This window comes from Penicillium chrysogenum, assembly GCF_028827035.1.
Source record: "Penicillium chrysogenum strain IBT 35668 chromosome Unknown utg000004l_segment0_segment0, whole genome shotgun sequence".
Taxonomy (NCBI): Eukaryota; Fungi; Ascomycota; class Eurotiomycetes; order Eurotiales; family Aspergillaceae; genus Penicillium; species Penicillium chrysogenum.
The window spans coordinates 4,515,254-4,527,357 of NW_026622752.1; the positions used below are offsets into that span (position 1 = coordinate 4,515,254).

Consider the following 12,104-nt stretch of genomic DNA (forward strand, 5'->3'; position numbering starts at 1 on the left):
CTGGAGACTTCCTTGCTTGAATATCTATGAAAAGGACTCATTAACTCATTATAATTTACCTTCATACATAGTGTGGCTTTTATTTTCCATCGCCCGCATATAAGCATCTATACATCTAAAGTCTATTTAGCTATACCCGGACTACAACTGATCTTAATATCCTCGACCGCACCTGTTTAATCCTTTATATGTGAGAAACGGTTGATATAAGTCCTGTATAAGATCGAGAGGCTGTCTCCTTCCCGGTAGTGTATTGCTTCAATTTTGGATTAATGTGTGGTAGTGAAAAGGTCATAAATAAATAAACCGGTAATAGGCCACTTCAGAGCGATCAATCTTACTATTTATTGAGTGGCAACTGTATAGTTGAAGTTGGTCAAGCAAGTTGATAATCCAATAATGTTTACAGCTGTCAACATGCCTTGTTCCTCCTATCTTTCCAATCTTTTCATCAAGCCTGTCAACTTCATCGACATATTAAGCATCAAGCTAATCAGCTAATCCCCATTACTTGCTCCCAGTGAAAAAGCCTAACCGCCTAATATGATGACCCCTTGCATTTTGGCTTGTCCTAGTAAGGGACCTTCCACTACGTACATATGTAGGCAACGGCTGGTTGCTAGTACCTAGGTAGTAAGCTGACGAGGTTTGCACCGAAAACTAACAACAGAGCCCGTCGGCAAATGTGGCGCTCTAAGAAAAGAAAGAAATGACTTGCAAGGCGTGGCTCTGCCTGTTGGTGAGTGTCCACTTTACATACGACCGTGAGTATGGGAAGTAGGAAAACCAGTTGTAATGGCGTTCCTAAAAAGCAAATATAAGATGAGCTCGTATAATCAGGAGACGTCACACAATTTCTATGCTCTCCCACTTTCTTATAGAAAATCTTACCGGATTCGATATGCGGGATTTTTCTGCGCCTCTCCTTCACGTAGGGAACACGAGAGCATATATAAGCCTAACCTCAAATAGCCGAATCCGTAAAAATTCTCAAGGAATCAGGTACTGTGGGCTCATTCATATTAATATCTGATTTACTAAAGATCACCGTTTCTCTCTGGTCTACATAACATTTTCGACATGAGGCAACTAGTAATCTCAAAATCTTACTACCTCAATGTGGAACATTTCTAAGTTCAGAGTTGCCTTTTATAGGCTTGGTTTAGGCATTCTAAAATCAAGTAAACGAGCAGTGTCTCCCTATATAAATGGAACAAAGTGCTTTCATGGGGTGTCACCCTAGGATAGGCAAGTCCATGCAGTTATCTACCAGACAATGCTATAAGAGCGACCCTGTGGCCAATTGTATCACCAAAATCGTAAAATCTAGAATCTAAGCATCTGATTTGTCTATAGTTAAATTTTCTTTTTGATGCTCAGCCTCGATGTCGACGAGCGCGCTAAGTACGGATGTTGGAGCTGACAAGCCGCAAGCAGCCAAGAGCCCAACTTGATTTGCCTAGTAAATGCCTCACGCAAAATTCTTTATCGCACTGGTTCATCTTGTACGCGATAATTTTTGAAATCACGATAAGCTACGACTATATAATGGAATTCTGCAGGCCCCTTTGAATCCAGTGAAACATTCCTGCGAGTCTTGTGCCATGTGGAAGCCACCGATAGACTTTCTCGCCCTGCATTGTACGTCTGCATCTATATATCCCTGTCTCTTTCTAATTTTTCTGATTTTCCTTCTCAGACGCGTGGATTATCACTCTCAGCGTGCTAAGCTTGGTTATCATTTATCCTTATGGTAATCTGAAAGCCGTCGATGCTTATTTCTTCGGAGCTAGCGCTTCGACTGAGTCGGGCCTGAATACGTGAGTATTCCTTGTATTCCTTGTTCTTTTCGTTCGCGTTCAACGGGCTAAACAAAGACTTTCCATGTCTAGTGTCGACGTCAAATCTTTGAAGACATACCAGCAGGTATACATATACCTCATTCCAATCCTAGGAAATTTGGGATTCATCAATATCATCGTCATTGTATTTCGGGTCCGATGGTTTGAAAAGCGCTTTAAGGAAGTCGGTGAGAGGCCTTCTTCCCCTTCCGTTCAACACTTATATAGAGAACTAACTCGTCTCTCCGCATCTAGCACCGCATCTTTTAAGGCCACAGGCTCCCGAACAAGACGCAGAGGCGCACTTGAAGCACAAAGGGAGTTTAAATAGCAACAATGATGAAACACCAAACGATGGATTGAGCAGCCACGAAGTAGATGACTCGGATAAGGAAAGGGCGCATGTTGAGACTCAGGCCAAGTCTTCCAGGTTGGTTCCCATGCATGACAAGGTAGTCAGGTGCAATGGGTACTAACTCATACACTAGCGTTTCCCTGGAATCGAAGGATGCAAAACCCGATGAGACACCCGTTCCGAATACGAATCCGAAACAAACCATCACATTTGCTGAAGACAATCGGCCGATTTCCGACAAGAACAAAGCTCTGTATATTCCGCCGCCGTGGAGACGTGAAAGAGGTATATGAAAATCGCTCTCATCTTTCCCTCCGTATTCTCACGAATACTCTATAGGGGCCTCGTTCGATGAGATTGATGAAAGCCTTCATGATGAAGACGAGGGTAAGCGGATAAGATGTTATATGAACATAACTGCAAGTTAATCGCTAACCTTTTTATGAAAGGACCGTCCGAGAAAGTCCTTACTCGTCGACAGACAACCAGGAGCATACAGTCACGTTCACGTACGCTGACCCTTGAGCGAGTTGTAAGCTCAGCTCGCTCTGTGTTCATATTGGAAGGCTCTTCTAGTACCGAGCGAGCGATGCCAGCAACAAAGCCGAGGGAAATGAAACAGCTCGATCTGCCGAATATATCTTCGCAGGCTACGATAGGCCGGAACTCCCAGTTCCACAATTTGTCTGACGAAGACCGGGACGCGCTCGGTGGTATCGAGTATCGAAGCTTGAAGCTTTTGTTAAAGATTGTCGTGGGATATTTCTTTGGTCTGCATCTCTTCGGTGCAATCTGCCTCGTGGGGTGGATTCTGCACGCGGATCCGAAATATCGTGATTATCTCGCTGAATGTGGACAAGGCAATGTTTGGTGGTAAGTCGTCTCCATGGACTGGGATCAACGACATAATGACTTATTTTGTTCGCCGCACGGCAGGGGCTTTTACTCCGCCCAGACGATGATTGACAATCTTGGCTTTACCCTAACACCAGACTCGATGATCTCGTTCCAAGACGCGACCTTCCCAATGATCCTCATGAGTTTCCTTGCATTTGCCGGCAACACTTGCTATCCATGCCTTCTTCGACTCATTATCTGGATCTTCCACAAAGTTTGCCCGGAGAAATCCTCGCTGAAAGACCCGCTCAGATTCCTACTCGATCATCCACGACGGTGTTATACACTGCTTTTCCCAAGCGGGCCAACCTGGATTCTCTTCGGAATCCTATTCGCGATGAACTCGATCGATGTCCTCCTCATCATTGTGCTGGACTTGAACAATCCCGCCGTGAACAACCTCGCCCCTGGTCCTCGAGTTCTCGCCGCTATTTTCCAAGCTGCATCGGCGCGTCATACGGGTACTTCGACTTTCAACTTGGCTGACGTGAGCCCAGCCGTCCAATTCAGCTTGGTGGTCATGATGTATGTTGCGATTTTTCCGATTGCGATCAGCATCAGAGCTTCCAATGTTTATGAAGAGAGAACGCTGGGTGTATATGGTACTGAGGGTCACATGGACGAGCATGACGGCCGGTCTTACATTATCAACCATATTCAGAACCAACTGACCTTTGACCTGTGGTATATTTTCCTCGGCTGCTTTTGCATCTGCGTTGCCGAGGCTGGTAAGATTGCAGATACGTCAATTCCAGTAAGTGGTCGATATCCAATGTTGCGAGAATAAATTTCTAACAGTTCCAGGCCTTTTCTGTGTTCTCTGTGTTATTCGAGGTTGTCTCGGCATAGTAAGTTATCCATTTGGTGTCTACACCTTTAACCATTCGCGTTGGCTAATCTCATGAAGTGGCAATGTCGGGCTTAGTCTTGGGTATCCCACTGTTTCGACGTCTCTATCTGGACAGTTTACCGTGTTCAGCAAGCTTGTTGTTTGTGCCGTGATGATACGAGGTCGTCATCGTGGATTGCCTTACAAGCTCGACCGTGCCATTGTTCTCCCAAGCGACCGCCTAGAAGACCATCAAGGTCGGGATGAGGTTCAAACAAAGGTTGACTAAGGAAGGCTTCTGATACTTGCTCGCAACCTTCTGTATGACAGTGCTGTGCTATTAGAACGCTGCTATAATAAGAACACTGATAGCCTTCTGCATCATAGTGGGCCAGGGATCATATACAACCCCAGGAATGCACCTCATGATGCCAACCAATCACATTTAATAAGTAATGTTGGAAACGGGAATATTCATGGACAATAAACGGCTACTTGCTCGCTGGGACTACAAACTGGTCATAATAGTATTACTCTCATATAGAGGGTGTGCATCTGATTTCTGGTTTCTTCGCTCTGCTAGGTTAACAAGTTGTCCTAACCCATCAGTAATAGAAATTCATGCTCCATCCTAATCCAAAACCAAATACGTATACCGTGCCTTGTGTCAAGGCCCTAGCCCAGTGGGACAGTTGAAAAGTCTAGGCTAGGCTAACCGTTGGAGCCCAGCCCTAAGCAGCATTGATATCGGCGACATGGTCGGTCACCACACAGGTCCAGTCATCAGTGCCGTAGTATACAGTGTACCTGTCGTTATGGGTTTGTCCTCCGCTAAGAGTATCGCCAAACTGCCAGAACAAATCTGCAGCCATTCCAGTCGCGGCCAGAGCAGTGTCCTGCCACTCCAACTCATCGGTACAGTGAGCGTCCTTCATTCCATATTCCTCAAACAGACACGGCTTGCCAAGGGATTCACAAATCGCGGCGTGGTCCTGGACCCATGTATTTCCCCAGGAGTTGTTAGTCACGCCCCCTGTTATTACTTGTGGTTAGTACGAGACAGAAACAAGGGACAGGATATGCAACGTACAGTCAGTAGTGTAGAGATGCAAGGTGCCAAAGTCGACGTCGGGAATGGCGAGATTCAGGGCAAAGTCAGTGCCTTCGACCTCGGTATAGGGGTAATCAGTGCTTCCCTCAAGACCCATACCCTCTTGAATATGAATTAGCTGGTTAATCCGCGGATTGAAATCCAAAAACGGAGCTTGGGTTTACTTACCATCTCCAATAGTCACTAGGTGGTTAGGGTCGAGAGACTTTATAAAGGCACTTGTTTCAGTCGCCCACTTGTTAATGACGGAAGTATCGCACGATGCACAGCGCGGCTCGTTTGCCAGCTCCCAGGCGAAAATACTAGGCGAATCCGCGTATCGGGAGACCACTGCCTTGATATAGGCCTGGTACGCGCCCTGCATATCGGCATCGGTATACCAGCTGATCTTGTCGCCGCCATAGGCTTTGGCGTAGGCGTTCATGCCGCCATAGTCGTCCCAGTTGTTCACAAAGGGAATAATCAACTTAATTCCCTCCTTCTCCGCTGCCGAAACGACATAATCCAGACGCTGAAGGCCGTCCTTTCCGGTGTTGATGGTTGAAACGCCGTTCTCGTGGAGCTGGAAGTAAACTGTGCCTTCTCCGGGGACGGTGTTCACATCGTTGAAACCCCAAGTACGGAGGATCTTAAGGCCCGACTCCGCGAAATGGCCCATCGCAAGATCGATATCGGCGTCGTTGGTGAGGAATGGGAGCCAGTATGCGTTTGATCCGGCAAAGTAACCCGTCTTCCCATCAATGACAAAGTTCAGCCCGTCGACCGAAGGGTGTGAACCCGCTTGTCTGGCAACTGGTGTTGCCAAGGCAAGCGGTGCGATAGTTGAAAGGAGAGAGAGGAAGTTCTTCATGGTGTCGGATTTCCGTCTTCTTATGAAGTCCCGAGAGGCTGGTGGCAATGTTCTTACTGTCGGAGATTTGGTCCAGGGTGGTTCTTCAGCGCCTTTATATATTTTCGCGTTCAACAGTCTGCAGCACGGTTGCCCAGCCTTGCCCAGACATGGTGTTCTCTATCTGGTGTTGTTTGTGGCAGGAGTCTATAATTTCCGAGCCAGCCGTGCTGGATACAGAAGATCTGAGCGGATACGACGTCTATGCATCACTATCAAAGCTCGGCTGTAGCCGAGTAGCCAGACCTGAAGACCGTGATCTTGTCCTGCGACTCAGCATCATACCGCCCTGTTCCTAGTAAACTAGGTACCCATACAAGGGTGAACGACCCTCAAGCGAAAACGATCGACACGACCTGTTTCCTGCTCCTGATCATCCCCGCCTCCTAATTTTCCTGATCAAGTATTCTTCAGGCTAGCTCCGCCTCCGTGTGCTATATTCCGATACCCAGTCCGGTTAGAGCATGCCAGTCCCCGGATTTTCTACACGTTAAGTGCGGAGAAATCTCCAAGTTATTGACCATGCCAACCTTTTTTGAGCGAAGCCAAGAATTTCGAATATTTCAACAATAAAGCGTATGCATATCACTTCCCCATGGGGATATGCTGCTGCTTCTCCACCTATAAGCTCGATTGTACCTAGTCTCTGAAGAGTCTCACGCTAGGAAACCCTCTTGCTGGACACCCTCCGTACAAAGTTTTGGTCGCAGAAACAGCACAGCCTGTCTCAGAGAGAAACTGGGTATGCACCTAAGCCTTCTGAGCCATTGGGAAGGATAGGGTATAGGAGACGGCAGCGAACAACATCTTACACTCCAAACAACGCAAGGCACCAGCAAATATTCCCCCGGCAAGGCTTGGCTTCCCTTGACATTCGGAAAATTGATTACTCAGTCAGAACGCCATTGGCGGAGAAAGAGTCATCGAAGTGCGAAAATCTCCCGTCACGTCACGGCCGATCACCCGAACAATCCCAGATCTTCGAAGTTCTGACTTTGCTCGCCGGTAGGATTCCCTATTTGAGGTAAAAGTGGGCGGAAGTGCGCCAGGTGTCGGACAGGTGAGCCTGAAACGCGGAAGAGGGAATAGAATGTTTCTAGCCCCGGATTACTGTGGCCCCACATGGAGATAGAGATGGATGCCGAGGTAATTGTTAGGCAAGGCCTGACGATGCCTCATAAACACACCTTTGCTATTCACGATTCACATTACTCTCACTTAGTTCATATTCACATCCTTATTGTGACTGACAATATTTTCACAAACGGGCACTACTCATGTTTGTTTACATTCAATCGCTCTGCTTTCACTTTGTTGAGGGCTACGATACTAGAGATCTAATTAGTGCTAGCATGGGAAAATCCGGATGAAGAAAGGTGGTAATGACTCTATGGAAAGCAGGCTATATATGAAGCCTATGCTAACAAAGAAATGACAAATTACCAAAAAGGCTCAGTCTACACACAAAGACAAAGACATCCTATACATATCAACACACTTGCTTCACACTCAATCTCTCACCCCAGATTTAAATTGTTACCCTAAAACTAACTGTTTCCACTTCTACTCCTTCATCACTGTATCCTTGATTCCTTCCCTTTACCAGCACGTCGTCAACACTCTAAACTCTGTTTTGTCATCACCTACACTTAACCTTAGAAGGTTGAGCCTGTCTTTATCATCCTTCCGCCAATACAACCATCATACCGCGACCTCCATGGCCGACATTAACACGGCCCTCCAGGCCCGATACGGCTCCTGCACGGACGATAAAGTGCTGCCGACGACGCGCTATCTGATGGTCATGAATAAGAACGCATACATGGAATTAGCAGCATACGCCGACAAGCATAAACTGCCCTACTACGATAAGATCGTAAAACGAGCACGGATGGTTAGTCGCCCCGCCTGGAGACCATCGGCTATCAGACGACGAAAGATCGTCCCTACGCTTGACCCGGAAACGTTGGAGACGATTGTCAGTTTCCCGGAGATGCCAGCAAGTATAAACAGGGAACGCCGGTGACAGTCACACCGAAGGGACACGAAACGCCATCAGATGACGGAAGATGGTCCCTACTCTTGACCCGGAAACGTTGGAGACGATTGTCAGTTTCCCGGAGATGCTAGCAACTATAAACAGCGAACGCCGGTAACTGTCACACCGAAGGGACGCGACACAAAGCAAAGCAATAAGCCGATTTGGCCCTGGTGACCCTCTCGTTCGGTCCCATGGAATCCAAATCCTCGGTGCGTTGGCACCGTTGATGCAGCAACTCGCGAAGGCCAAGAAAAGTACCGTCACCCATTATGCTACTTCAGAATTCAGATCTTTTCAAGAGGCGTGCACGATTCTGCTGGTCACGCATGATCTAGAAGAAAACCTTTGGAATCGGCATGACATTGAGAATGCTCCCTTGGCCACGCTCTCTACTAAGGTGGACAACGTTATCTAACGACTCAAGCACTGCGGTTACTATAAGACCGACAACTCCGAAGCCTCTGTACGCGTTGTCTATATACACGGTCTCCGCAACAAGCCCCCTTCGTGAGAGATCAATAACCCAACATTTGAGTCTAGTCGCCACCCGTGCTCATCCAGAGCCCAAAAGATGGCAAGACGCAGGTGACTGGGGCGCAAGACACATATGACGATGCCCCTTTCACGTTGTGGGATGGAATAAACCGTCAATATCGTGCACCGATGGAGAACGAATTTGAGTGGATTCGTAAGAAGTTCGGTGATGGAAAGTTCTCCCAGTCTGGTCAAGCTAGTCGGCCAAAAGCAAGAGCAATGCCATTGCTTTCGGGATCGCGACGGATAGTGACCAATTCCGATTCCGGTTTATGTACTCTTGTCAGTTATGGCAGGCAGGCAGATACCTGGGTTGTCAGGCTGCACATGTTTGTTGGCGAGTACATTAGCCAGTCCCGCACAGATAGAGAATCCAACCATCTTCTCTCTCTTCCCACCTGGCTTCTGCTAGTCAACTCTGGACGTCGGCTGTTCTCTTCCGCGGTATTTGAATGGCGTCTCCATAAAGCCATGATTATTGCATGGGTCGACAAAATGCTCTCCAAAGCGATTGAGGCCTCACCGCTGACAACGCCAATTCTACGACGGGATGTCTCTCTACGTAACTGGGAGAAGGACTTCCGACGGCGTCAGATATTAAGTTCGGAATCCAACGATTCCCCTTTAACCGAGGGATGCCCCTTCGATATTAATGTTCCAGACTCGTCTCAACTTGTCAGGCCCGCATGGTACCAAGGATAAAGACCATGGTTGTCGAATACGAGTCGAGTGGAGACGATGAAGAGGTCGGAGAGAATAGTGCTGTTACTGATTAACATTGCTTGCTGTTGTATGGGCGATTGCTGACTATTCACCGTGGGCATGCATCATGGCTTTTATAACCTTCTGCAAGACCAGACTTCATATTTAGAGTACTAGTAATGGTAATGCCCGTGTCGTATCCATTCATCTCCTTTCCTTTTCTGGACTCCGCAAGCCGGAGATAGTTGCTTACTTCTGTCCTGGTTTCATGGTGTCAGCCACAGTTGTCTCTGGAGCTAAGTAATTCTTGGCTTATCGTCCGAGGAGATGAAGAGGTAGCAAATTGCTCATATGGGCGGGAATGAGTAATGTTACTTGTGGCAGAAGCGGGTTGAAAGTATTCTGCCAAATGATAGGCCGATACTCTTTCTTAAATCAGCAATATTTGTCTCAGTGGGTTTCAACCTAGTGTCACAGCAAAGGTATAAGATGTGGCCTATGGCTATCTTCCAAGGTTCTTCATATCTAACGAACTAGAACAAATTGAGAACGGAGAATTAAGCCGATTAATCTCTGCAAGGCAGAGGAAATATATTATTATATTATGTACAACAACACTACTCATCACCACATGGCCGGCTGTTTCTGGACCTCATCTGGGACACTGAAATACCCTCTATTGGCCAAGTGCCGTTGGAGTTCTCGAAACTTGCTGGTTTTAGCCTTCTTTTCAAACAAGATGTCAATTTCCAAGTAACTTAACCCAAATGTCTCAGGGAGTCGCAGGTAGCACCATACGAAACACACGGCGCTAAACCCCCAAAAAGAAGAAGCACGACTTGCCCTTCCAGTTCCAGGCTGTAGGATTCAGCATCCGTGGGGTCATCACATTGGTAACAATGGAAGCCACATTATACACGATACGGGCGAGTACCACAGTCTTGACTCGCAGCCGGGTGCAAGGGATCTCTGCAACGAGGACATAGCATATAGGCCCAATGCTGAGGTCATATATGAAAGTGAGGAGGGTAATCAGACCCCCAAGAGTCCATGATTGAGCATCCGTTGCAGGTAGGAATGCAATGCCACCCGCAACCGCGAGGATAGCCATCGAGGCGGCGAGCCCGATGAGGTAGATCCTACGGCGCCCGGCTCGCCTCATCCAGAACCACGACATGATCGCGCCAACTATAGCCACGCCGTACATACCGATGGCAAGGGTGAAGGAATTTTGAACACCCAGACCAGCTTGTTCATAGAAATATGCTGCGTAAGTCCCCGAGCTGGAGAACGAGGCTTGCTGGGTAACCCAGATCATGCAGGCAATCTCCGTCCGTCGGAGGTTGATCCCTTTAAAGCAGTCCAAATATGTCATTTGGCCGCTGCCCAGATATTTTTCCGTTTCATTAGTATGTCTCATCATCGCTACTATCTCGTCAACGTCGCAACCGGCTTCGTGTGCCGTGGTAAGACGTAGTAATGTTCTTCTGACTTCTTCGGGCCGCTCTTTGCGGATCAGCCACCCTAGATGCAGGATAAGATTCAATATCTGATGGGGAAGTGTGATTCAGGGCCATCATACCTGGGGACTCGGGTGCGAAATACACCCCGATCATGATCGGCACAGCCAAAGCCCACTGCAAGGCAAGTGGCAAGCGATACGCCCACTCCGATCGATTGCCTGTTTGGCTGCGGACTACCCCAACAGCACAGAGCTGTCCAATCAACCAACACATGTTCACACTGCTCAGGATATACGCCCGAAGTGCAACTGGCATAATCTCTGCCGCATACGTCGTGGCTAAGGTCTGAAAGATCCCCCACGGAATCCCGCATAGAACCTGGCCAGCTAAGAACATCTGAACGTTCACGGCGAAGAAAGGCAAAAAGATAAATAAAGACAAAGAGACCAATGCCACCAGTATCGTCCAGCGATAGCCGAAGCGGTCTGCGAGGAAGCCGTTCATAAACAGCCCGATAATTTGGCCTACCACAGCTGCGGACGTCAGGCCCGATTGCCACTGGGATGGAATTTCAAAGTTTCCAGGACGAGATGGATCCGGGGCTCCGTATTTCTGTTTGAAGCCCGGGAAGGTAAAGAAACTGACGAGAAGCGTCGTGTCGTAGCCTTCCATAATGATCGTCGATGAGAGCACGATTGACCATGCGATGGCTTTGGGGTAAAGTTTACAGCATGTGAGTAGTGACATCTTTCGCTCCGCCCTAGTAGCTGCTCTGGCGCCCGATGACAGCTGGTGCAGGCTGGGGATGCTGGCTGACAGATCGGAAAAGACGTCCTCCTCATGATGGGAACTTGGCCCCTGCTCTAGCGGAACCTCACACAAAGATATTTCAGTGAGGCCATGGCGAGCTTTGGGTGCCATCTGGCGGCGCGGAGAGTTGAGAATTTTTGTAAAAGGGCTGAGATGGTCGCGTTGACCGGCCGTTCTTTAGGAAGGAATTGTTATCATCGCCGAGAATTGGAGCAGAAGTACTTGGTTAAAAACAAATAAAAAGAAGGCTTTAGACAATTGAGGGGGAACAGTTCGCTTACAATTTTTGTTCAATGGTCAAGTTCCAGCTGAGCTTGAAAAAGTAATTGATGGACTTCAACCCCACAAGAACGTGCTTGGCCAGCAACGTTCCGGGATGCTAACCAGCCTGGGCAAGGAGTGGACGGACACCAATTCATTTCGCTTAGACAGTCCCCGGAACTCTGGGCAAGTCAACCTGACGGGATATGAAGATTTTTCTTGCCACAAGCAAAGAACTTGACCCATAGTCTGAATCGGCGTTATACTAGTGATGAAATTAGTCAAGGGGCGAGTTTCGATATGATGGACTCCTCACCTTCTAGAGTAGGTCTTTAATGCGCTTCGCAGATTGGCCGTCGACTAGATTCCCC

The 12,104-nt window shown here is 47.9% G+C and overlaps 5 protein-coding genes across 5 annotated transcripts; 3 read left to right on the top strand and 2 right to left on the bottom strand.

Moving 5' to 3' along the window:
• Positions 1 to 1,604: 1,604 nt before the first annotated feature.
• Positions 1,605 to 4,211, top strand: N7489_007665 (potassium ion transporter; the record flags this gene model as incomplete). Its single annotated transcript, XM_056713415.1, has 10 exons — positions 1,605 to 1,641; positions 1,700 to 1,820; positions 1,893 to 2,029; positions 2,097 to 2,271; positions 2,330 to 2,481; positions 2,536 to 2,583; positions 2,646 to 3,069; positions 3,133 to 3,847; positions 3,898 to 3,941; positions 4,001 to 4,211. 10 exons carry the CDS (start codon positions 1,605 to 1,607, stop codon positions 4,209 to 4,211), a joined length of 2,064 nt encoding a protein of 687 aa, XP_056567130.1.
• A 442-nt stretch (positions 4,212 to 4,653) lies between these two features.
• On the bottom strand, positions 4,654 to 5,883 carry N7489_007666 (glycoside hydrolase 5 family protein; the record flags this gene model as incomplete). The annotated part of the gene is made up of 3 exons (XM_056713416.1): positions 4,654 to 4,955; positions 5,013 to 5,135; positions 5,202 to 5,883. The coding sequence occupies 3 exons, from the start codon at positions 5,881 to 5,883 to the stop codon at positions 4,654 to 4,656; spliced, it is 1,107 nt and encodes a 368-aa protein (XP_056567131.1).
• A 1,756-nt stretch (positions 5,884 to 7,639) lies between these two features.
• Positions 7,640 to 7,948, top strand: N7489_007667 (uncharacterized protein; the record flags this gene model as incomplete). Its single annotated transcript, XM_056713417.1, has 1 exon — positions 7,640 to 7,948. The coding sequence occupies one exon, from the start codon at positions 7,640 to 7,642 to the stop codon at positions 7,946 to 7,948; it is 309 nt and encodes a 102-aa protein (XP_056567132.1).
• Positions 7,949 to 7,991: 43 nt separating this feature from the next.
• N7489_007668 (uncharacterized protein) lies at positions 7,992 to 8,378 on the top strand (the record flags this gene model as incomplete). The annotated part of the gene is given in 2 exon segments (XM_056713418.1): positions 7,992 to 8,074; positions 8,093 to 8,378. The coding sequence occupies 2 exon segments, from the start codon at positions 7,992 to 7,994 to the stop codon at positions 8,376 to 8,378; spliced, it is 369 nt and encodes a 122-aa protein (XP_056567133.1).
• Positions 8,379 to 10,010: 1,632 nt separating this feature from the next.
• On the bottom strand, positions 10,011 to 11,583 carry N7489_007669 (putative MFS sugar transporter; the record flags this gene model as incomplete). Its single annotated transcript, XM_056713419.1, has 2 exons — positions 10,011 to 10,723; positions 10,782 to 11,583. The coding sequence occupies 2 exons, from the start codon at positions 11,581 to 11,583 to the stop codon at positions 10,011 to 10,013; spliced, it is 1,515 nt and encodes a 504-aa protein (XP_056567134.1).
• Positions 11,584 to 12,104: the final 521 nt, after the last annotated feature.